The sequence below is a fragment of the Aedes aegypti genome, chromosome 3 (assembly GCF_002204515.2).
Source record: "Aedes aegypti strain LVP_AGWG chromosome 3, AaegL5.0 Primary Assembly, whole genome shotgun sequence".
NCBI lineage: Eukaryota > Metazoa > Arthropoda > Insecta > Diptera > Culicidae > Aedes > Aedes aegypti.
Window position 1 is genome coordinate 153,837,825 of NC_035109.1, and position 25,817 is coordinate 153,863,641.

A 25,817-nucleotide genomic window follows, 5' to 3' on the forward strand; every position below is an offset into this window, starting at 1 on the left:
AAAAATCACTTAATTTTTACTGACAATATTTTTTTAAATTTTTCTATTATTCAAATTGTCTTTTGTAAAATAAGAATAATTTTAAAATAGATATCGAGTTATGGAGAAAAATTTACCTCTCACGTGACATCGACTAGTGGAGATATCGAGTTATAGAAATATCGACTTATGGAGAGCTCGATGTATGGGATTTTGAAGGGACCGAAAAATCGACTGTACATGTTTCCATTGATTAACCTTTGACATTGTTTTCTACACGACTTTGGTCAACTATTTCCAAACAAAAAACATGTTTCTATAATGAATGATAGAACATTGTTGGGCAATAATAATTAAATAATAGTGTTATCAGTGGCTATTCTCTAACCTGTTCATGAATTTCAGCAACAAATATGTGCTTTCTATCGTTTACTGTTTACTTTACAATTTAAATTTGCAAAATTAGTCGTTTCAGGGTCGTAGATCAGATAAAACGTGAGGTTACGAGTCGCCACTGATTAATGTGATTATTTTCAATAATTCATTTATTGGAATGCTTATGAAATTCTAATTCTTTATGCACGACATTCAACTAATTTGTTCTTTTCTCGAGTTCGTTAATAATCACTTGTGTTCTGGAGTTTGTTGTTTATTTGGATTCTTTTTTTACAGAAATTCTGCCACAATTTAGCATGAATTTCTATTTTTCGTTTATTTTTTAACTTTGAATTCTGTCAGGATTTTTTTTTTTCAAAATGTACTGAAATTTATTCTCAATTTTCACCACAATTTTGTCTACAACGCAACCTTTTTCCTCGATTTATTCCACAGCTTTGTTAAGAAATGCTTCAAGTAATTCATTTTGCATCTCTACTTCAAAATCTTGCCAGTAAGTTCATCATGTACAGGAGTTTTGTTAAGAATTCTATCACGAGTTTGTTTACCAAAGTTCATGTATTTATTTATTTTTTAATGAAATCAGAAATATAACATAGTAACCTTATTTTAAGCTAATGTTCGTCTCGTAAATAATGATAAATGAAATCTCGAAAAAGGTTATCTTTTTGACCATCTATGACAATCAAATCTTATCTCGGACAGATAACTGTTACGAGAGATTTGAAATTACTGCAGATCTCTACATTCCTAATTCGTCTAATATGTAGAATAGTTAATATTCACATAGACCATATTTTTATTTCTAGTCATTTCAATGACTAATACTTGTAGTTTTCAAGTCACTTTTAGGTCACTTTTCGGTCACTATTTGGTCACTTTTTTGATCATTTTGGTCACTAAAGTCACTATTATTTTGCTGTCTGACTGCTACCAGCCTTGGTACCATTTCGCGGTTTATACTGAGATGTTTTATCTATCTTAACAGTGCAATTTGGAAGAAAGCCTGTGCTTAAAAGAAGGGTAAATCACCGATGAAAATGCTATTAGTGGTAATGCCAACAATTTTCAGTGCAACTTGTAGGAAAAACCACACCGCGAAATGGTACTACCGCAAAACGGTAAACCGCGAAATATCGGACAACCAGCTAGCTCATATCGGAACAAACGGTTTTACTCACTATAATTTTCACGTCATACTACTTGGGGAGTTCCAATGTTCAAATTGAAATCAACTAAGTAACACGTCCTGGACAGGTGGCACCACCAGATGCACCGCTAGTTCACCAGCTTCTGATGGGACTCCTGCTGAATACATTGTTTATAGCTGCTGTCTGGTCTTTACAGTTTTTGACTGGTTTCGCAACGGCCACTGGGCGTTTTATCGCAGCACCGATAAGTCCAGCATTTCATCCAACGTCTGTGTTCTGCAATAAAATATTCAGGAAGTTTCTCCTTAATTTTCAGATTTATCTCGCAAGAACTTCCGACTTTGTTCACAATTCCAGCATTTGGATACCTACCAATTAGATTGGACACCAATGTAAATCTCCAGCTTTTCCCGGACCCACTTTTATGCTCAAGGCGAATGATGTGAACAAAACACAAAGCGATGGAAAATGACATTTCCATCATTTCGTTTTCATCTGTTCTTTCTCACACGCACACATTTACACGTGGCTGAGTTCTTTCAGTTTAATACCGGTTTTGGTGCTTACCGAACGGGGTACTAAATTTAATCCCGGATTTTCTAAAATCGGGATTAAATCTAGTATCATCTTCGATGGAGCTTATCACCATTAGTCAGGTGAAGTGAAGGTAAAATGAATTTGGAATGATCTACGTGATTTTTCACGTAACAATGGCGTTTGGATTTTTTTGAGTGTTCCAATAAAATAGTATTACCTTGAAAGAGTTTTCAATTTTCTCGGGATTTGACTTCCCGGGAAACGGGAAAAAAAATTGTTATTTCCCGGGAATTCCCGGGAAATCCTTAAAACCTGTAAATTAAGCTAATTTGATGCAATTCTTTGATTTTTTTATAATTAATGTATATTATGGGTCCTATTTTATAAGTCGAGTCGATCGAAATGACTCGACTAAAATCATTGTCGACCAAAAAATTCGCTCGACACGGCGCTGTCACTCGAGTTTTTCGACAGTTGTCATTCTATGTGACCGGAGAGTTGTGTTTGATCCTTCGACCTTGCCGCTTGCTCCTGCGGGAGCCAGCGATGAGGGCAGGATCAAACATGTCGCGCGTCGGTCGAGTGAAAGTGAAAAAAAAACCGCGATCGCTTAGTTGTGTTTGATCTTCCGACCTTGACGCTTGTTCCTGCGGGGGCCAGCGATAAGGGCAGGATCGAACATGTCGCGCGTCGGTCGAGTGAGAGTGAAAAAGTGGCGTGATCCGTTAGTTGTGTTTGATCCTTCGACCTTGCCGCTTGCTCCTGCGGGAGCCAGCGATGAGGGCAGGATCGAACATGTCGCGCGTCGGTCGAGTGAGAGTGAAAAAGTGGCGTGACCGTTAGTTGTGTTTGATCCTTCGACCTTGCCGCTTGCTCCTGCGGGGGCCAGCGATAAGGGCAGGATCGAACATGTCGCGCGTCGGTCGAGTGAGAGTGAAAAAGTGGCGTGATCCGTTAGTTGTGTTTGATCCTTCGACCTTGCCGCTTGCTCCTGCGGGAGCCAGCGATGAGGGCAGGATCAAACATGTCGCGCGTCGGTCGAGTGAAAGTGAAAAAAACCGCGATCGCTTAGTTGTGTTTGATCTTCCGACCTTGCCGCTTGCTCCTGCGGGGGCCAGCGATGAGGGCAGGATCAAACATGTCGCGCGTCGGTCGAGTGAGAGTTAAAAAGTGGCGTGATCCGTTAGTTGTGTTTGATCCTTCGACCTTGCCGCTTGCTCCTGCGGGGGCCAGCGATAGGGGCAGGATCGAACATGTCACGCGTCGGTCGAGTGAAAGAGAAAAAAAAATCGCGATCGCTTAGTTGTGTTTGATCTTCCGACCTTGACGCTTGTTCCTGCGGGGGCCGGCGATGAGGGCAGGGTCAAATATGTCGCGCGTCGATCGAGTAAAGTGATAAAGTGCCGCTTTCGATTAGTCCTTTTCGATCTTTCGACGTTGACGCTTGCTCCTGGGCAGTGCGTTAAAAAAGCCCGAGCAGCCGTCAGTTGTTTTCCCTCACGGGTCGCACGCCTATTTTCTCTGAGTGCTTTTATATAGCCGAGCAAACGAGTGAAGCTGAAAGAGGATTGTTGCTGCTCGAGTATGACGGATCAATTGGTGAGCTCGTTTCATGCTACTGTTTCTAATCTATAAAATATGTATGACTGCACCTTTAATCGTTACAACGGTGAGATGTAAATATGATTTTTCAAAAAATATGAATGGTTCGTCACTGTGAGTGTCGACATAAACTGTGATTCATAAATTATTTATGTCTAATTTTTTTTTTTATTCAATACACCTTCTTCTTTTTACCTTTACTTTTGTAATTAAAAAAAAACTTTGAATGGTTCGACACTTCAAGTGTAGACTTCCGAAAGGTTCACTTTATTCAACAAACTTTGAAAGGTTCGTCACCTCAAGTGACGGCATAATTTTTCTCTAAATAGATATTGTTCATATCAAATGAAAATATTATATTTACATATAAGCATGTTTATATCTCACAAATAATTATTTATCATGGTCTAATCGCTTATCAAAGTGAATCCTGCACGCAGAGAAAACAATTTTAAAATCAAATATATTCTGTATCATTACAACAATATATCTGTATTGTTTGCCGGCTTATAATTGCCTTTTATTGTTTCAACAACAACTCGTAATTTGGTTTAAAAATATTTATTGTTGAATTTGACAGCTGGGTTCACTGTGGAGCAACAACATTAATTTTTGATTCAACTCATTTTTTCTTTTGAAACAACAATTTTTTGTATTGAAATAAAACCTATCGTTTTTGAAACAAATAACAATGTTTTTTGATGTGATAATGCTTTTGTTTGAAATAAAAACTCATTTTTGTTGATCCCAGTCCCCTGAAACCTCGTTTTTTAATGAAATAAATTACGATAATCGCTTTCAAAAGCCTACTTTATTTTCATTTTACGTAAGTATATGTTCTGTTTCTGTTCGGGATGTACCACTGCGATCAGTATTCTTTGATCTTTTGTGGTATTAAGTCTATGAAACTTGCTCCAAAATCCGATTGGAAGATGAGGTTTATCCGCTCCGCGACAAAGCAATATGATGAAATCATCAGCTCGTGTAGGAGTTGACTGCAATAATTGAAAATTATTTAGTGAAAACAAAAATTTAGAAAGAATGGCCAAAACTTACCATAAACAGTTAGATTCTAGTTTATGGATACTCCGAAACTGTGATGAAAAATCGATGACCTGAACTACTTAAACATAAATTTTCTACATGTATTGCACTTTGGTCTAATTCAACGCACTAGAAATATCCACATTCTCGCTGTTTCCAATCAAAACCAAAATGGCGGGCCAGTTTTTATGTTATACACATGATTAATTGAATCAACAATGAAAGGATTGAAATAAATAAAACTTTCATTTGATGTAAAGCTTTTCTTTTGTTGTTTCAACAAATTTCTTATAAGGATTGCTTCAACAATATTTGTGTTTTATTCTGATAAAAATAATTGTTGTTTCAACGCATTTTTTTAATTGCAACAAATTGAAAAGGTTTATTGAAAACAAAAATAATATTTATTATTTTGAATAGCTGTCAATTCTCTGCGTGTGTGACCCAACGATCCTTCCCATTAACAAACATCCCTCCCAGTAACCTTTGTGGAGATGCAGAGGCAAACACGGTCTCCAAATAGCAAAGGTTACACACTAACATTCCTTCCCCCAATCCCACCTGACTGCAAGGACGTGGCCGGCGCCGTTATTGACCATGTATAAATAGAGGCACTGGATTATGCACACTGAAGAAGATTATGGCCAATCCCAGCCGAACTTCTAGTTGATTCTTTGTGCATTTTCACTGACTTCGGTCAATCACGGAATAGCAACCATTGATATGTCAATACAGTACCAGATTAACGGCCTAACTGACAAATGTAAACAAACTGAGATTTAATCACCTAACAGTTTGTTTGATAAATTGCAATCATATAATGTACATCTGGTTCTTAAAAATAACGTTTTTCACTAAAAAAGTAAGAAAAACATAAAGGCGCATTTGATATTCTCTTTCGATTCGAACTCTGATGTCAATTTCGCCCATCTTCCCCCTCTGCGGTAACCGGGCGCATTTGAGCTTGAGTGTGGCAGCAGGGCGCATTTCAAACTGAGTGTGCAGAAGGGCGTTAGTGATAAAGGTTCGTGCGAGAGAGCGTAGCAGAACGGCGAAGCTGATGATAGTCAAACCAGATGGACGAGGTCAAAAGGCGCAATCGCTGTTGTCAAACTGAAGTAGACGAAAAACCGAGGGGCGCAACAGCTCTAAATTTTGTTGAATGGCGCATGATAGATTTTTATTTATTTTAACATGTTATTCATAATATTTAAATAAGTGAAATTTGTTGCTACAAAAATAATATTGTAATGGATCCTACAAAAATGCATCATGCGATTAAATCGATCGGAAACATAATATAGAATTAAAATTAAACCCGCCAACTTCAAACCGATTTTACTGAGAATGTATTAGTCCTCACATTCGCCCTTATTCTGACTCTGTATTGATGTGTAGTCAGTCTAAGCTAAGCTAAGCTAAGCTAAGTTGTCATTCTATGTGACCGGATTACTATGGCAGTCGACGTGTGACATCTGAAATATACATGCTTACTTTGAACGACAATGACTACAGATGAGTCACTTGAGATTGCTCGATTTTTAAAATAAACCCACTATATTTTAGGACAGTAAATAAGCACGATTATTTCTCTTATTTGTGAGTTATTTATCTATGTTTCTACAAAATTCTGTTGGCTTCGTTTTTTGATATTTGAAGCCTTTATCAGGTCATGCTAGACAAATCATCTTAAATTCAAATAATACTTGCCAACATTTAGGAGTCTACTTTTGTAAATCGAACCATTTTATGAGACTCGTCTGCAGTCACTGTCGAACACAGTAGGCATGCATATTTCAGAAGTCACCCATCGACTACCATATTAATCCTGTCACATAGATTGGACAGCTGTCGAATAATTCGAGTGACAGAGTCGTGTCGAACGAAAATTTTTGGTCGACAGTGACTCCAGTCGAGTCGTTTTTGATCGACTCGACTTATAAAATAGACCCCTTATCAATCATTTCAAACACTATAATAAAAACCAACTGGAGCCTTTCGCTAAAAATGGTGACTGTTACATTTAATAGACACCGTAAGCGAGATGGATCAAAGTCTATAAACCTACTCAAATCATGGAATAAATCCCTCGAAAGTTCCTTTATATTGTATTGCATATGAACTTTCTTGGAAAAACATATCGTCAAAAATATATGCATTTATTGATAACTATTTGATTACGAAAAAAAAAACACCAATAAACATCAAAATATAATTAGTAATCTATAGAAATCCTTTATAAGAGAGATTCGCGGATGCTGACATTGCTGTCAAAGTGTGAGCCAATCGAGCAGCGAGAGCTGTCAAAGTGTGAGCCAAACGAACATGCGTTATGTTTGTTTTGAACTTTTCTTGAGGAGTAATGTAATCCGCTTGAAATTATTTCGGTAAAAGTAATTTTGCATGAAGCAAAAATATGAAATGTTTTACTTTTTTGAATTTTTTTGAATGCGATTTTTAGTTTTTGATTTTTTCGGCTGTTTATTAGTTTTGATATGTAGTCCAAAGATCTATAACGAAACAAAATACACTTTATAGCAATGAGAAAGTCATGTCCGTGATACAATATTATTCTCGACGCCGAGCAAAATCAGCACTGCTGGTCTGTTGCCAAATCACTCCATTTTACTTTCGCTTATCTCTCTATAAAGGATCACTAGTTACGACGTATAAAAAATGTATGCTTGATGTTAATTATCAGGGATACCAAAACAAACCATCAGCACGAACAAAATTTCTCAAAATTGGCAACCCTGACAATTCCCCTCTCACTCGTTCACTCATCAATCGAAAAGCCGCCGGGTGAGTGATTGAGATAAACAATAACCTCACTATTTCAGAACCCTCTCACCCTTCTCCCAAAAACGCTAAAATCTCAAAATCATCGCATGTAATTTGCGAAAAAAAATAAGAGAGACGAAAAATGGCACGCTTTTGTGAAAAAAAAGTGATTTTCACCAGTAGATTCTTCCGATCACTACACTTCAAAACACGAAATAATATCCATTTTTATGTGCACTCCACTTGGAATCATCACAAACCCATCCGAAAGAACACCCACAATAATTTTCACTCACCAAAAATCGGCCGAAGCTTTCGCTCGACTACGAGTTCCACGTTTTGCATGCTTCGGCTCTTGCGGTGTCTCGCGCCTTTTCAACACGGTTCGCGGCTTTCTGTTGAAAGTTTCACTGAATCCGAACGTCGGGATGCACGAACTAGCCTTTGCTGTTCACTTTTCAACACAATTTGCACGGATTTGCCGGCAATTTTCGGAAAATTTCGCTGCTTTAGTCCTGCAGCAAGCAGCCACTTTTTCAATTTTCCCCTCGACGAACAACGAACTGAAAACGAAACGATGGTGCAAAGAGAAACGTCAAATGAAAACGAATGGTGCGATGTTTTTGCGTGACAAAACCGAAGGGGTTGGTCGAAAATTACATAATAATTGGGACGATGAGGCACTGCATATTAGTGTGGGACAAAAATTGAAATCTAAATTTTGTTGAAAAGCTAGTCAGCAATCCCTTCCCGGTCAACCAGTCAGTGATTTTCGATAGCGATCGATATAGATTCGTTTTGAACCGTCAGCGATCGCCATCGTTGGTCAAAGATCTATAAAGAATTATGAAGACTGGTTGGTCGGGTTCGGGTTTATTCATTTATTTCATAACGCCAAAAATGGCCAATCTTGACACCCACTCATCCCCTCGTAACGCTTTTTGTATGAATATTATACAAATATTATATGGATCGTAACATGATGAGGACACCCACCCACCCCCTTCAGCGTTATGAAATTTGTGAATGAGCCCTCTACATCCGATTGCAAATCATAAAGAATTAGGCAAATATATAATGTGCCACCATCATAGAGGTCGCTGGAGAAAAAGGAGAGAAATGTCACTGAAAATGTTTGTTTACGTCAAAAATTAAATTTTCCAACCCAAAAATGAGGTCATAATCAAATAACTATTCAACTATTTTCCATTGGCATAATCATTTTAATACTTTAATACGCGTGATTTTACAGCAAATTCAACCACTTACAAAGAATCCGGAAGTTTATAACCTATACAGGTATGTTCCGTTTTTATCAACACGATCGACGATTTTCAGTTGACAAAAACAGAATAATTTTCTTAGACAAAATATTTTACAAATTTGAAATGAAAATTGTAGTTTCGTCATGATAATACACATTTTCATCATATTAATGCACAGTATTGACGTTTAAGAGCTGTAAGGGGCATTTAGATTGTTCATTCTTATAGGTTCGTAATGAAAGTTGATTGCAGACTCCTATCAATTAATATGATTTTGTTATAAATCAATAATAGTTTTAGTTTTCTTAGTTAGAATTTCAATAAATGTAATATAGAATATTAAAACGATAATCACATAAAAGTCTTTTGCATCACAAGGTACGCCATATTTGTAAAAATAACTACGAGGAAGTGGGGCAAGCAGATCATTTTTTTTAAAAGAAGATTAAACAAAAAACAACTTCTTGTTTTACTTTTCATCCTTCTTTTTCTTCTTCTTCTTCTTCTTTATGGCATTACATCCCAACTGAGAAAGAGCCTTCTTCTCAACTTAGTGTTCTTATATAAACTTCCGCAGTTATAAACTGAGAGCTTTTTTGCCAAGGTACCGTAATTCGGGGAGTAGTTGATCAGTGGGGAGAAATTGATCATTCCCGTACCCTCATGTACAAACCGTCAAGAGAGCTATGATCCGATTTGAATTATTAAAATTTATATGATGACGGTTTACCTGATAGCTGCGCTAAATTCGGTTGGAAACAGATTTTTTAGGAAATGTTTGATGAACTGTTGAAGGGTTCTTCTTCAAACAGTCGATTATTGCCAGGTCTGTATAAAGACACCATTTTAATAAACTGTTTCATACATTCCAGATATGTTCAGTGAACCTAGTTTTTAATTAGTATTGAGGATTAAAATTCATTTTCAGAGAAGCGAGTTACTAATTTCTGAGGAAATTGCTTATCTTTAAACGTATAATATGGTGTATTCTGTAATTAACAACATTTAATTCTAAATTTGACCGATTTATCAAAAAATTGTAAGATTTTCGAGATTTGATTTGGATTTCGTGAGCTCAAGTTGAGTGAATAACATATCTCTTTAATTTATGAAACCTATCGCAGTAATTAATCAACTTCACCCCGGAATCAAAAACTCCAATTCTAAAAAATGTTTCTGTTATTACGATAAGATTTTGTCCAAATTCCGTTTGTATAATTCGATACACATCAATTCAGTACAGGTTTAAAAAATATTTTGATGATAATACATACACCCTACTTAGAATTATAGAACAGAGTCTCTCAAAAGTGATAAATTTAACCCCATTTTACGGTACATTTTTTGCATTTTTGGTCACAAATGTGGAGTTATGTTGAGAAAGATTTGCAATTGAAATGAATACTTTATACGGTTTTCTGTGCTTTGAATCACACCATCCTGACTGAGCTGTCAACAAACGAAAGTGAACCAAGTCTGGGTCGACAAGCATGCTACAGTTCGTGCTGGTGAACCGGTTTCGCTTTCCGTTGACATTCCGCTATCATTGCGTATGGAACTTTACGTAAGATCACAAATAGACTGGCGATAAATTAGCTTAAGTTGTAGTTTTTTTGTTGAGTAAAAATAATATTAAATGACTGAGAGAGAGGAGACAGCTGGCTTAGATTGCGAGCTCCCAAAAGTTAAGGGAACCTGTCACCAACTGTCACTGGAAAACCAACAAAGTTATTACAGATAATTTTCCAAAACGTTTCCTTCACTCAAACGCGTCAGAACATTTGACCAATGCAAGAGTGAAATAACCATGTAAGTCTATCAGGCCATTCTGCAAACAAAATCTTCTACAGATTGACAACTACCGAAAAACTAAACATTACATATACTTTGCCAATGGATTAAATGGTGAAATGAAAAGTATATGTAATGTTTAGTTTTTCGGTAGTTTTCAAACTTCCACTCGGCTGATTAGCCGTAAACCACGAATCATAATTAATTAAAAACAAGTATTCTACAGATTGTTTAGTTTTGCTGGATCTCTTCCCCTACCCCTTGGAACAAGATCTAATCAATTGCTGTTTGCTATAATTTGTGCAATGCTATCGAGTTTGGGAGGTAGAAGGTAATGTCCAAACTACGACAAGGTCGACAGTCTTATTAAGAATAAAATAAACTTGATCATACCTTTTACCGTTTCCCAAACAATCTTGAGTTCATTCTCAAGTGCATCCCTTATCAAAAAGACCTGAACATGTATGGGATCGTCCATTAATCATGTAAGCGATTATGGGGGAAGGCAGGGGGATTTGAGATATCTTAAGTGCCATACAATTTATTTTTTATTTTCATACAAAAATACCACAGATACAAACTTTGCCGAAGGTGCCTGTCTAAAAAGTCAAGATCCTGCAGCATCCGCAAAACAAAAATTGCATGCTCACTAGCGCCACCTGGTGGTAAAATATCTTATTTCTTGGCTCAAATAATGATAGCCCTTTAGCTACTGAACTACATTGCCGAAGACACTATCTTTCTAAGTGGTCAGGCTCCTGAGATATCTGCAGAAAAAGTTTGATGCTCATTAGCACCGATTAGTGGCAAAATTTTGAGCTCGAACAATGATAATCCTTAACTTACTAAACAACTTTACCGAAGACGCCATCGTTCTAAATGGTCAGGATCCTGAAATATCTGCAAAACAAAAGAAAAATTTCCATGCCCACTAGTGCCACCTAGCGGTCAAGTTTCGTATCAAATGAGGTACCATCAGATAGCGCTTCACCTCCAGAACAACTTTACTAAAGACCCCAAGTTTCTACAGTCGACTCTCCACTTCTCGATGTTCTATATCTCGATATCTCTCCCTATGTCGATGATTTCTTCGGTCCCTTCATTCTGCATACATTTTCTCTCTCCATATCTCGATATCCTCCTTATCTCGATATCTCCATATCTCGATGTGTTCCTGTTGATTGTTTGTTCCCAATTTTCTCTCTATATATCGATGGTTACTAGACCAAATTTTTGGCTTTCAAAACATATGAGGATCGCGAAATGACGTCTGATTGTTTATTATTTTCTTGGTAACGAAGAGATTTTCGATCTAGTATTCATTTAAAATTTGTTCTTTGTCTCGATTTCTCCCTATCTCGATGGTCCCTTCGATATCGAGATGTGGAGAGGCGATTGTATATTATCTGGATTTTGAGATTTACAGATTTCAAACTGTGGTTTTCTCGAACCGTATATAGTGCGTTCATTATTATGCGACTTTTATGTACATTTGTCGATTTTACCGTATTATAAAGGGTGATGCTGTAAATAAAAACTGTCGAGTATTGTTCTTAAGAAGATTCTTGAGGAATACATTTTGGTTTGGTGTCGATAGATATTTTTGTTGCAAAATACACGGGAAAAAATTCTGTGATAAAAATAACTATCTTAGCTGACTACGCCCATTCTTAAAACTACCATGAAAATTCAGACCAATTTACTATGTTTACGGTACACCACGGTACGGTGTCAAATGTACCAGTAATGCGGTGGTTACTGGTACATTTGACAGAAATAATTTGCAACAATCTGATTCCAACTACAGACATGGTAAAATCAAGCGCATTTCTGGTCTGCTGAAAATTGCCGGTGCGAGCGCTTAAGTTAACCCCCTAAAATGGTAGTTTTTACCGCACAATTTTTTTGCGTGTAGCATATAAATCACAGCTGTTGTGCAAAGTACAACAGCGCGACAGCCCGAAGGTTAATTTTCTCAAAACCGTGTGAAAGTTACTTACGTCGATTTGAAAAAGTAATCGAGAATTTTTAACATTTTGTTGTTTTATGTGCCAATGAGGCACATACTGACAGCCCAAAAACATCGTTTTTTGTCTGCCCGCCCGCGCAAAAAAAAAACACGATCGTAAAAGTAAACAAACAAACAGAGGAGCGTTTGTTCAGTCGCTGTGTGCAATGCTGTAGTAGAAAAGACACGTAAAATATTCCGAAGAAGGGAAAAAAAAATTCCGATAGAATCACCGATAAATACACATCAGAGATTTTCGCGTGTTAAGCGAGTAAGTGAAAAATCGTGAGTGCGTGCGTGTTTGTTTTTTACATTGCATCGGATCTATTTTCGTCGTCGAATGCCGTGAGCGCGCCTTGTTTATTTTGTACTGTTTTTAGTCAATTCCTTTCCCTAGGCGGAATAGAATCCGATTTGGTTCGTTTGGTTCGATTTCCGAGACCAAGATCTCTTAGTGGTGCCGGAAGCAGCCGGTGATGAACGGTACTGTGGGAAATGAACGATTTGAGTTCTTCCCTTGAACAGCAGTCGTCGGAATCGCAACCATTGGAAGAAGTGAATTCAGCAGCACAAGCGGAACCGGAAGCTGTGATACCGGAGGAAACCGTTACATATCTTCAGTTTATCTACAATCAGGCGTTAGTCTACCTACGCGAAACCCTGGATCACATCGTGCTGTTGATTTTTGTCTACACCTTGCTATGCCTGGTTCTGTACAAGCTGCTCTTCCACCGGTTTGGCCGCTGGTTGAAAGTGGTCCGGAAGAGTCGCCTTCCGGCCAATTCCGCCAGGGCCCTGCTGGTGACCGCCCACCCCGATGACGAGTCCATGTTCTTTGGACCCACAATCCTGGAGCTACGGCGCCGGAATTGTCGGGTCTTTATTCTATGCCTGTCCGAAGGAAACTTCAACCAACAGGGCGATGTCCGGCGTCAGGAACTGTGGGATGCCTGCGAATCGTTGGGTATCAAGCCGGAAGATATCACCCTCCTGAATGCGACCCACCTGAGGGACGATCCGGCACTGGAATGGAAGACGGTCACCATTGCCAATCAGATTCTGAAACATTTGGAAGCGCTGGGCGCGGATCTGTTGATCACGTTCGACAAGAGCGGTGTTAGCGGGCATCCGAATCACTGTGCCATTTATCATGCGACGGCGTCGCTTTGCCTGGCGGGACTGGTCCCGAACAGTAAGTGTCCTTCAATGCTGTTCTAATTTGATCAATTGAAATAAACGATTGTCTCTTTTTTTGTAGAATGCAAAGTTCTTACACTGGAATCGGTGAATGTGTGTCGAAAGTACATCTCTATTCTGGATTTGCCCATCACGTTGCTGCTGTCGACTAATTGGTAAGTTTCTAGCTAGTAGATTCATACACTTTTAACAGGAAATAGAGAGATACATTGACATATATCGTGATAATACATCTTTAAATAGACAACGTTAGTCGCATCGTAGAATCTTATCTTTGTCTGTCTATCGTATCCTTCAATTCCAACTACTATAGTTTGTGCAGGGCTGGTCACTTTACAGGCTCCAGAGACTATTCTCCCATAAATTCTAGTTAATAGGCTTTTCTCCAGAATTTACTTCGGAAAAACCTTGGAATCACTCTAAAAGTTATTCCAGTATTTCTTTTATGTGTTTTGTTTTACAAATTCTTCCACATATTTCTTTAGTTGCAACTCTGGACTTTCGAAAAAATCCGCTAGGGGTCTTTCCCAGAAAATTAAAACCTTTGTTCATCTAATGTTTAAAGAGATTATTTCAAGGATTATGTAGAAACCCTACAGGAGTTTTGTCCAATTATTCTTCCACTTATTTTGATAGGGATTCCTTCTACAAATCTTCCGTGGGTTCTCCCAAAAAATACTTCATAAATTCCTCCAGGGACTATTTCAAAAAATCTATTAAGAACTTTTCCAACAATTCCTCAATATATTAGTTCTGGCATTTGTTCAGAAGTTTCTAAAACATTCAATTCAATCATTACTTTCTTGCTATTCAAAACTGTAATAGTTTCTCAAGTGAAGTAATCTCAATGGATTCTTGGAAAGTTCAGGCATTTATCAATACTAAAGCAATTATACTAATTCATCCGATCCATCCTACACAAATTGCTTCAGAGATTCCATCATACAATTCCTGCGGGTTTTTTATTTATTTTATTTTTTAACTTCAAATTTTGAAAGAGGGAAAAGCCCCTTTGAGTGATTTTTAATTAAAATCTTTCTCAAAAAGGCACATCTTTTCTGAATACATTATAAAATTAACAATCTTAATAATAAAAGGCTCAAACGGTAATGATCCATATTTGATTAATTCGTTTTTTTTTTCAGTTCTCTTAGCATTTTTCTAGGAAATTCATTAAGACTTCTCCAACAAACGAGTTCATCAAGTGATACTTTAGAACTAACATAAGTCTAAGGGAAATCGATGGAATTATCAATGGATACAATGTATTCGTTATTAACACAAAAAGTGTCAAAGAATTTGGCACCAACCAGAAAGATACAAAATTCTATTTCTTCTCCGTGACTTTGAAAATATTCTAACGAGTGAATCGAAAGTTATCGTGATTTGAAGGGTTTGAGCTATTTTGGAAGGAATATTAGCAATTTTCAAAATTAAAAAAAAAACTTAGGAGTAATCGGGGCGGTTTTTCCAATAGGGTGGAATAAGCACGCTTTGAAAACTGCATAAATGCTTGAAATTTCATCTGGTATAACATGCAACCCCAAAGCTGAAACAATTGGCATGTTATAAGTCAGTGTTTAAAATTCAAAGAAAAAGAAATAAATGATGTTTGAAAAAAACTGCCCATATTGCTCCGAATGGCTCTTTTAAATTTCATCATTTCAGAATGATGAAGTATGACTATCTTCTATATCTTCTTGCACGGAGTATTCATAAATACTAATAACTTTCAAGTGTAGTAACAAAATAATTGAATTTGTAGATTATTTTGCAATCAAACATGGGGTGCTTATATAACCCCATCAATAAAAAATCGACTCGAGAAATGACAAATTTTGAAAAATCAATCATTTATCCGTGAACTTTATAAGGCAAAGGAATTCATGCGGATCTAGTGGGTTCATCCAAAAATTATTGGACATCATGCAAACATTCGAAAAATTCATAATAATTTCAGTACTTTTATTGACTTTTTCTTAAGGTGCCCCACTTTCTCCTATATGGTAATTTAATTTGTGCCGCAATGATAAAATACGTGTTGCGAATACTACTTTAGGCGATTGAAAAAAAATCCAAACATCATTAAAAGTAGGTCCTAGTTATGTTGTCTTTCGATAATGTATTCTCAAACTAACTGCGAATATACGTCAATACTATATCTTCTGAATACCGAGTGTTAATGTTACGGTGGATAGCGCCGTGCCGTGGGATACCCCTCAGACGAAGGAGAACGCATTGCGTCAAAGAGCGTCAGCTGTCATTGCCTCTATGTGGTCGATTCAATCCACTGTACCTAGATAGAGAGCAGAAAACGGATCGAAAGGAGGACTCTCTAATGGTTAACAACAGTTGTCGATACCATATTATCCTTTAATAGATTATTCAGTGACCTAAATTTACCAGTAATTGTTGTATTTCATTTGTGAGTATAATTTCTAAAATTTGCTTAAGTGGAACTGAATTCGAAACAAATTATAGCTATCCAATACGCACTGAACCAGAAGAGGCTTCGCATGATTCAGCATAGTTAGAGCAGGAGATATAAAGTGAGTTATTCATGAAATGAAACATTGAATTAAGGATAACCCTAAATGGATGTTTTAGTTAAGTGGATCTAGGACACGAATTGCATAGGTTTCATTGTTGGCAAAAATTGGAGTGCAGAACAAAATTTGTAAGTTTCTTATAATTCAAATCAACAGAACGACAAATAATAAAAAAAAACAGCTTTTAGCGCATTGTATCACCACAACCAACGGTGTTGCTGCTCAAAAGACTCCGGACATTCTTACGCCAACAGTTAATCTAACGGACATTTTTATTTGCACGTAATATACACTTTTATAACAAGGACATATAAATGAGTGTTAATTTAAACTTCATGTAAATAATGGTAAATATACAAATAAACTGTAAATTAATTCTGGTTTTTCCGTCGAAATTATTTCAAATTTACAGAGAAGATGGTTTTTTTTAAATATTTTCAAACGCATATTTCGAATTTCATTTGTAAATGAACAATCCCAGTAATTTCACTTGGCACATTTTAAGATTACTCGATCGGTCTAGAGAAAAATATAATATCCAATATTTATTTCAAAAAAATATATAACCCACCAGTGTTCTGCACAAAAAAGAGCTAAAACCTTCCTTTCGGTATAGCTTCAAAATGTCCAATTTTTAAGAAGCATGAGAACTTGGTATTTTATTTGAAATACTTATTTTAGGCGTCTCTGAAGTATTCTACAAAACCGTATCTTAGATATAAACAATTTTACGATTGATTATAACAAAATATGTTGGAAGCATCCCAGAATATGTTGATGAATTCTAAATTTGAAAAATTCGTGAAATGTGCTTTCGGACTTATTGATAAAATTTCGTATAAGAATTTTGAAAATATTTCTACATTGCAATAACTTTTTTTAATTCTTTATTAGTAACATTTGAAAAATTACATTCATTTCTTAAATCTATGTGTTCTGTGTTAGACAACAGTATCATCCTAATTTGGTAAGAAAAAGGTTTTAGCATTTGATTCACAACATTACATTTCATTTGCCATAGCAGTTCAGAATTTTTACAGATGAGTTTTTCACCAACATGGCTGGCCTGAATATTTCTCGCATAACTTCTGATCTCGCCCTAAAAGCCATTGGTAACCATGTGTGTAGCTCGTTATTTCTGAGCATTTAAATTGAGTCACATGTTGTTTTACAACGGTATGGTGAAGACAGGATCATTCTCTACACGCCAATGATGTTGGTTTGGATGCTGATTCATTCATTTGCTCAGAAACAACGAGCTACACACGTGGTTACCAATGGCTGTTAGGGCGTTATCTCAGATCATGCGAGATTTGTTTGAAGATCAAAAGCTTGTTCTTAAGACAAAGTTTTGATTTTCTATTAATAATGGGATAAAGACATTTTACATATTTGTTACATTTGGCTTGAATGCCTTCAATGTGATTTTTGAAAATTAAATTTTTATCTAGTATGAGCCCAAGAGACTTAACTTTATCTGACCAAATTATTAGAACCGCTCCTTCGTGACAACATGTCTACTTGAAGATTTGAAATAAAGAGCTTTTGGTTTATGTGGAAATATTATCAGTTGAGTTTTGGGAGCATTAGGAGAAATCTTCCATTTTTGTAAGTACGAAGAAAGAATAGACGGATTTCACGCCAACTCGACACGCGATTGGCAGTCCCTCCCCTTGGTTATGCGACCTTGCCGCGATGGGAGGGCATAATCCATTAGCCCATATGATGGAAACCAAAGGCGTAACCTGTAGTGGTGGTATCACATTTTGGCACTTTTTGCTTAAAGCCGCGTCATAATTCATATGGCATAGACGCAATAATATCTCGGATGTGATCCAACGGACATTCTGCGTCATTGATAGAATTGATGCCCATTTCAAATAATTAATCTATTCGAAGTGGACATTAATACTATTGGTGACGTTCAGTTTGCCTTTTGCTAACCAGAATGATCCGTAGCCACTCTTACTATTAGCTAGCTAGATACATCGTTATCATATACGACGTAGGGAATACATAGGAACTCTTAGGAATATGACTAGTAGATTCACTGAGTAGAAATGAGTGGCGACAATCTTATTTTAATATGGTTTTTACATTGCCATAATAAGAAATACCTCTTCTGTAACAGCGGTATAAATAATCTAATTCCAGCTTCATTTTCGCAAAATTTACAAGTAGAAAGTAGGCGTTGTGAAGCATTGCATTTGCCACCGAAAAGTGAATCATGTAGGAGACTGTAATAGAAGCCTAAGGTAACTTTACTCTTCAATATTCACTATAAAATGACTATGGAAAGTAAGACGCTGATATCGATCATTAGGGTACACTTGCTAGTTTCGAAAAATTGTTGAACAGACAAGGAAAGCGACTTTTTTCTTTAAGGATATATGAACGTAATGACCAATAAACACTTTTAACAACAAAAAATAAAATTAACTAGAACTACTACTAAACAGCCTAATTTTGTTAAAACTTGACGACAATTGACATTTAAGACTCTAATCTTACGTAAAAGACAGAAGTAATCAGAATAGCACTTGAATGACAAATTATTCAAAACCATTTTGACTAGACAGTATTAGTAATGACACTACTACACAACTATTTCAAACAAATTCTGATGGAGCTGCTGATTTTCACAATGCTTCCTTTTCTCAGAAGCAAGGGAATATGGGCACTTTTCAAAAACTACCACGTCACAATACTAATAAAAAAACAGTGTTCATGTGGGCGCCATTGCCTAGTCCGTCTGAGTATTGGTCCTGGTAGAGGGGAAACTTGGCAAAAGCCAGACCGAGGGTTCAGCCTTGACAAGTTAAGCTGTCAGGCAGCTCCAACTGAAAACCATAAAAAAAAAAAAAACTCGACACGCGATTGGCAGCACCCCTTCAGAATTCAATGAAGCTTTCTGGATGTCAAAAGTATGTGAAACTAAGATACTTTGCATATTTTATTTTTTCAAAATCGATCTAGACTAACATTTGGAAAGGGTCAAAGTTTTTTTTTACTTTTTTTTTATAAACCCGTATAATTCAAAAACGGTAAGACCTACAAAAAGGTGTTGTATGGGGGACTGTCGTGAAATTTCCTGACGTTTTAGAAGAAAAAATTGAAAAAAATAAAAAAACATTTTCTACACTGGGAAAAAAATTATTCAAAACTTTAAAGTCGATTTAAAAAAAAACGGCCACAGATTTTGATCATCCTCAAGCAAAAAGTTTCGTAATTAAATTTACTAAAAGTCGGCCATACATTGCAAATTGGGCAAATATTTTAGAGAAAAAAGTTTTTCTAACATCGATTTTTTTAAAGTCCAAAATGAATTTTTTATTTTATTTTTATTTCGCTTTAAATAGTCTAGTATGATCATATTTTCAAGTGATAAATGAGTTTTAATCACAAAATAGATCATATTTGTTTTATTGGGAGTAGTTAAAAGAAATAAAACGGAATTATACAGTTTTTTTTTAATTAAATTCAATTGATCTCACACCATACCGCTTATGAGAAAATCAACTCCTTCTAACAATCCGATGGGTTTTTTTATGGTTGGAAAGATATCACAATAATATTTAATTTCTTATTTGGTCAAAGCCAATCTTAACAGGTGTCTGGAAAGAGTCAATATTATGCTTATGAAAAAAGTCGTGGTTTGTTTTTATTTTTATTATTGCTATTTATCCTAAAACGTAGTATTCATCCTCTGAATTGGTATACCGTTTGGCTGCAATTTGTGTATCACTAGTAGGCATAAAACAATGATATTTTTGGGTACCAGGGACAGTTTTAACCTTATCAAACAATTCCACCAATTCCTCTGACATTTTAACATATTGTTTATTAGATATATAACAGAAATTTAATTTGGTGATACATGTATCAGTTTGTTTCACTGCCCAGTCGAATAGTTCTCGCGGAGTTGCGATTGTGTTTCCATAGTATTTTGCAAGACTTGCTTTTTTTGCCATTCGCTTGAGAGTGCCACCAATAGCGTCACAGGGGCCTTTGCCGTGGGATGTGGCAAAAAAGTGCCACTCTGCTTCCAATCCTTGTATTTTCTTGAAATTACATAAGCTGACAATTTTTATTTTATTTTTATAATAGGCTTCAGCTCCATCTGACTTAAAAATAACTTTTGATTTGTTTAACAAAATTTATCAATTTTGAAATAAATAGCTGAACTGCTACTGTGTCATGGGTCTGATATTATAATAAAACTAACATTTTCCAATTTATTATCTTTTTTAAGGTAAATCTAGAATTGGTGTATCGTTGCTTGGGAATTATTCCAGTGATATCCTTGAGCAGCGTTACAATTTTCAGAAAAGTCGCTAATTACCAGTATTTAACCTTGTTTTAAGGAGTCTTTTTTGTCTCGTAGAAAAGCAGACTGTTATTTGCAAATAAAATCATGAGTTATGAGCTTATCAACTTTTTTTTAGGTAGATAACAATACAAACATATTCATTATTTCTTATTCATCTGGCGTTTAACGCAGGTACGTTTAGTAAGTTTTTTTTCACAAAACTTTTTCTAGAAGAGAATTTATTGGGGTATGGATAAGGTTGTTACTTTTCAATGTTTGCAATACTGTTGTGATACATTTCAAACCATAAAAATCCGTCGGATTGTTAGACGGAGTTGATTTTCTCATAGGCAGAGGAGAAGTCCATTAATTGCCTGCATTTAAAAAACATAATCATTGTATAATTCCGTTTTTAACTATTCTCAATAAAAAATACAATCTATTTTCTGATTCAAACTCATTTATCACTTGAAAACACAATCATATTTGACGGTTTAAAACAAAATCTCGGAAAAAATAAATTTCAGTTTGGGACTTAAAAAATTTGAAGTTAGAATAACTTTTTTCCCTAAAATATGCCCAATTTGCAATGTATGGACGACTTTTAGTAAATTTAATTACGAAATTTTTTGCTTAAGGATGATCAAAATTTGAAACGGCCGTTTTTTTAAATCGACTTTAAAGTGATTATTATTTTGTTTTTCAGTGTAGAAAATGTTTTTTTTATTTTTTCAATATTTTTTAAAACTTCAGGAAATTTCACGACAGTCCCCCATACAACACTTTTTTGTAGGTCTTACCGTTTTTGAGTTATACGGGTTTATAAAAATAAGTAAAAAAAAAAACTTTGGGACTTAAAAAATTCGATGTTAGAAAAACTTTTATCTCTAAAATATGCCCAATTTGCAATGTCTGACGACTTTTAGTAAATTTAATTACGAAACTTTTTGCTAAAGGATGATCAAAATCTGAAATGGCCGTTTTTTTTAATCGACTTTAAAGTTTTGAATATTCACGACAGTCCCCCATACAACACTTTTTTATAGGTCTTATCGTTTTCGAGTTATACGGGTTTATAAAAAAAAGTAAAAAAAAACTTTGACCCTTTCCAAATGTTAGTCTAGATCGATTTTGAAAAAACAAAGTATGTAAAGTATCTTAGGTTCACATAGTCTTCACACCCAGAAAGTTTCATTGAATCCTGAAGGGCTACTGCCAATCCCTTTGTCGAGTTGGCGTGAAATCCGTCAATATCCAAACTTTTTTGCAATCTACTACAGATGACACGCAGGCTTCGTTCTTTGGCGGAACGGTTATCCGTGTTATCCGCAAACAAAGATTTTTGACATCCCTGAGGTAACTCAGGTAAGTTCTGATAATTAATTTGAAGTGTACGAATTGACAGATAACTTTGGATTATTCTAACAATGTATGTTGGAAAATTAAGTTTTTAATATTTCAATCAAGCCCTCATGCCAAACACTGTCGAATGCTTTTTCCATGTCTAGAAGAGCAAGACAAGTAGAATAGACTTTCAGATTTGTTGGAACGGATCAAATTTATTACACGTAAAAGTTGATGAGTGGTCGAATGTCCATGGTGGAACCCGAACTGAAAATTTCATCATCGCCAGGAGCTTTTATATTTTTGAATTTTTCAATAATAGTTCTCACTTCTTCCAAATCAGTCTCCCAGGAACTTTCGAAAACATTCTCTTGATTGAGAATGTTTTCGAAGTCCTGAGTAACTTGATTTTCTATTGGACTAGTAAGTCCTAAATAATAATTGTGCGCGCTTTCAAACTGCATAGCAAGTTTTTGAGCTTTTTCGGAATTAGTTAGTAATTTTAGTAAGTTAGTAAGTTATCAAATTTTACTTCACATTTTGGAATTGCAATGCCCTTGGCTTCAACAATGGAATTTGTTAAAGTTTCAAGAGCATTGTCAATATCAAGTGTTGTTTGTCAAGAAATGCTAACATCAAGATTTCTATCGATATATGTTTCATATATATTCTAGTCGGCTCGAAAATAATTGAAAATGGAGTTGATTGGATTGAGAATCGCTTCATGGTATTTTTAAAATGTAACAGGGACATGATCAGAATCAAAATCAGCATGAGCAATCAGTTGGCTACAAAGGTGACTAGAGTCGGTTAAGACCAAATTAATCGTAAGGGTTTCTAGAAGAGGAAAACATGTACAAAAAATTCTCAAGGATGTGCCAAAAAAATTGCTCAAGGTTACTACTGCAGCCTTCCATAGCCTAGTGGTAACATCTGCGACTACAAAGAAAAGCCATGCTGATTCCGGGTCGGCCCAGGATCTTTTCGTAATGGAAATTGCCTTGACAATTATCGGCATAAAGTATCTTTGTACCTGCCACATTGTGCAATGCCTCACGATATACGAATGCGAAAATGGCAATTTCGACCAAGAAATTGTGGAAGTGCTCTTATAAGCCAAGAGCCAGGTTTTGTCATCGTTATGCCAAAAAGAAGAAGAGCAATAAGTTAGTGTCTTAAAAATCATGAAGTTTCATATACCTACATATTGACATAATTCTAAAAGAGAACACAAATGGTCAATTATACGGAACCGTGTTTTTCGGAAATGACTTTTCTCTAGCGGGTTCAGAGTGTGCTTCCGAAAGCCCAAGCAAGCAAGTTCGGTTTGTGCGTCGCTGGAATGATTTTTTTCTCGGCTTTCGTATTTGCGTGGTTTGCGAATGCGATCCATGCCATCAGGATCGTGTACATACACAAACCCGTGTGTAGACATGTTGGACGGTCGATTGATCGATGAATAGCTGACAGATTTCAAATGCAGAATCCGATGAGTTTGTTCCAATATGAACCAAGGCCCAAATATTATTTATATGTGCCAAAACGTCTACCAAACGTATGCTATGGCCTTTCCCATCCCATTAAAATTCTACAAAATCCCGTAACACCTATGAGCGGTCGTAGAGTTCTCTGTACCTTCCTTAAGTAATTTATCATTCCTTTCCATTCCTCAGCATTCGCAATGATGTAGCCAGGACAGCTCTCCACTGAAGGAGGCAACCCTCATACAATGGTCTAGGACTGTACCACCTACGAATTTGTGCGAATTGCTTAATGCTAATTTTACCTTAATCTCAAATTTATTGTCAAACTACCCTAGTTAAGGTAACACGAAAGGCCCTGATTTTTCCTCTATGTTTTGTTTCATTCTAGTCATTCTCGTCTAAAATTGGCCTAAGCAAATGTCAGTGATTGAAAAGCAAATGATTAAATGGATCGACAATGCTGAAAATTTATTTGATTATGCACATAAACACATAAATTTTGTGCACATGATACATGAATGTTGTGACAAATTTTTAAAACGATTGAGTAGAACATGAGATTTGCTCCTTCAAACGTATAGGGAATTGATTGATGATAAATAACAATGGCTTCTCGTACGGCTTTAAGCTAGACTTTATTGCAGTATTTTTTGTAAAGCCATTTTCATCCCTACTATGCTACGTACAGTATCCTCAACCAATAGAATGACCATTTTAATAAATTCTACATTATTCTGTCTGTTGCAGGTCCGTGCTCAGCTGGCAATCGCGGTTAGCCGTTCAGAACGCGATGCGTCTTCACCGCTCGCAGATGGTTTGGTTCCGGAAGCTTTACCTCAAGTTTTCCCGTTATATGATCATCAACTCGCTCCGGGAAATCAACCAGTCGGACGTGGAGTTCGAAATTTTGGATTCCTAATCTACACCACACAACGAAAAAAAAACGTCATCATTAGCGTACAAGGCCATGTCTAGCAAATATTCCGAGAAGAAGGTAGGTGAGAATGTTTCTTCTTAACGTTCGACTTGCTCGATTTTGAAGGGACGAGAGATACGAGGAGATGCAACGTACATTGTCTACCGAATTTAAGCTTTACTGCTGAACAAGTGCAAAGTTCGTTTTACCACATTGTTAAGGGATGTGTTGCACGAGTCGAACATTTTGGTTAGAAGAATTAGTTCGATAACGATTACAAAACTCTGCTCGACACGTTAGAATATTGTACCACATGAAAGATGGCGAACGACGACAAACGCGAGATGCTTAACTGCTAGTCTTTTTTGATAGTAACCACGAAGGAGGGGGAACACGCGAAGAAGAAAATGATAATTTTTATAACACTTAACGTAGACGTGCTAGAGATACCTATGTATTTATTGCAACTTAAAACACTATTTAAGTACATCGAGGGCGCCTGCTCGAGGGCCGAGTCGGACAAGATTCAGTCACACTTTTGAGAAGGAAGCAATATTGTTTTTTTTCTCTTCTATACAGTACGACAAAGAGTATAGGAGGATCGATCTTATTAGTATTTTTATGTAAATATATCTAACAGCAGCGAACGATACACCATATGTTAAAATTTGTCATTCTTTGAAATAAACTTTCATCATAAAACTTATGGGGCAGTTACTGATCCGAAATACTCATGCTAAAACACATATATTTTAATCTAATCATTAGGTTAAATAACCGAAAGACAATTCGATAGGCATACACCAATTAAGTCGATTTAAATTGATTCCATTTCAAAGTTTGCTTAAAATAATCCTCAGGAAAATCAAGGACATTTTCAGAACGAAACGCTCCTGGACTATTTCAGAAATTTTACCCAGATACGTGCTGCAGAATTCTGCATAATACCACAATACTAATCTTTTTCAGAATTTTCAAAAACTTTTTACTTTTTAAGAAACGCCATCTCTTCCTTCAGTTACATTATAGTAATCCCAATGCGTGTATATCTTCCGAGATTCAAATGAATCATGAACACATAAATTATTGTTTCTCTAGATTCGAAGCAGCTGGTCTCAGCTAATGCCTATCCCCTTATATCAATGGACAGAGCTAGAAAAAAAGATGCAATCAGTTTAAATGACAAAAATCTAGCTTTGAGAAGCACGACTTTGCTAATTTCTTGTTCATACAAAATGTAGTAAAAAAAAAACAAGTTTTATTCGATTTTTGTCATGTTTCCTATTTATATTTTAAGGTAAGCCACTAGAATGTTGAAAAGCTTAAGATTTTTTCAGTATACATTACTCAAAACTGATCAAACTACTCCCCTTTGTAGGTGAAAAAGCTAGAAATTCATTTAAGATTCAATAGTTAACTAAGGCTGGTGGGGTTCTTTGGACATGGGTCCTGGACCATGCTGGA

General features: G+C 36.0%; 2 protein-coding genes and 1 long non-coding RNA gene across 4 annotated transcripts in view; 1 reads left to right on the plus strand and 2 right to left on the minus strand.

Annotated features, from left to right (window-relative positions):
* LOC5564157 (phagocyte signaling-impaired protein) overlaps positions 1 to 8,071 on the minus strand; it is a 51,224-nt gene extending 43,153 nt beyond the window's left edge. The window contains exon 1 of the mRNA XM_021853874.1: positions 7,787 to 8,071. Within this exon, the coding sequence (XP_021709566.1) occupies positions 7,787 to 7,835 (49 nt within the window). The 5' untranslated portion in view covers positions 7,836 to 8,071. The remainder of the gene's footprint in view (positions 1 to 7,786) is intronic.
* LOC110679397 lies at positions 1,271 to 2,155 on the minus strand. Its single transcript, XR_002502452.1, has 2 exons — positions 1,899 to 2,155; positions 1,271 to 1,802 (listed from the first exon to the last, which is right to left on the minus strand). It is a non-coding gene; the product is annotated as an uncharacterized LOC110679397 (long non-coding RNA).
* Positions 8,072 to 12,667: 4,596 nt separating the features above from the next.
* Positions 12,668 to 25,055, plus strand: LOC5564160 (N-acetylglucosaminyl-phosphatidylinositol de-N-acetylase). 2 transcript variants are annotated; one of them, XM_021850552.1, is made up of 4 exons: positions 12,668 to 12,839; positions 12,935 to 13,746; positions 13,813 to 13,906; positions 24,185 to 25,055. In XM_021850552.1, exons 2-4 carry the CDS (start codon positions 13,050 to 13,052, stop codon positions 24,354 to 24,356), a joined length of 963 nt encoding a protein of 320 aa, XP_021706244.1. In that variant the 5' UTR covers positions 12,668 to 12,839; positions 12,935 to 13,049; the 3' UTR covers positions 24,357 to 25,055. The 2 variants fall into 2 exon arrangements, with proteins under 2 accessions (XP_021706244.1, XP_001648502.2); XM_001648452.2 differs by having other exon boundaries at positions 12,668 to 12,825.
* The last annotated feature ends 762 nt before the right edge of the window (positions 25,056 to 25,817 follow it).

Excerpts from the sequence above, each read along its gene's own strand:
- LOC5564160 (XM_021850552.1), top strand. The coding sequence starts at position 13,050 with ATGAACGATTTGAGTTCTTCCCTTGAACAGCAGTCGTCGGAATCGCAA. Across the intron at positions 13,747-13,812 it reads GGCGGGACTGGTCCCGAACA|AATGCAAAGTTCTTACACTG; the intron begins GTAAGTGTCCTT and ends CTTTTTTTGTAG. Across the intron at positions 13,907-24,184 it reads TTGCTGCTGTCGACTAATTG|GTCCGTGCTCAGCTGGCAAT; the intron begins GTAAGTTTCTAG and ends TGTCTGTTGCAG.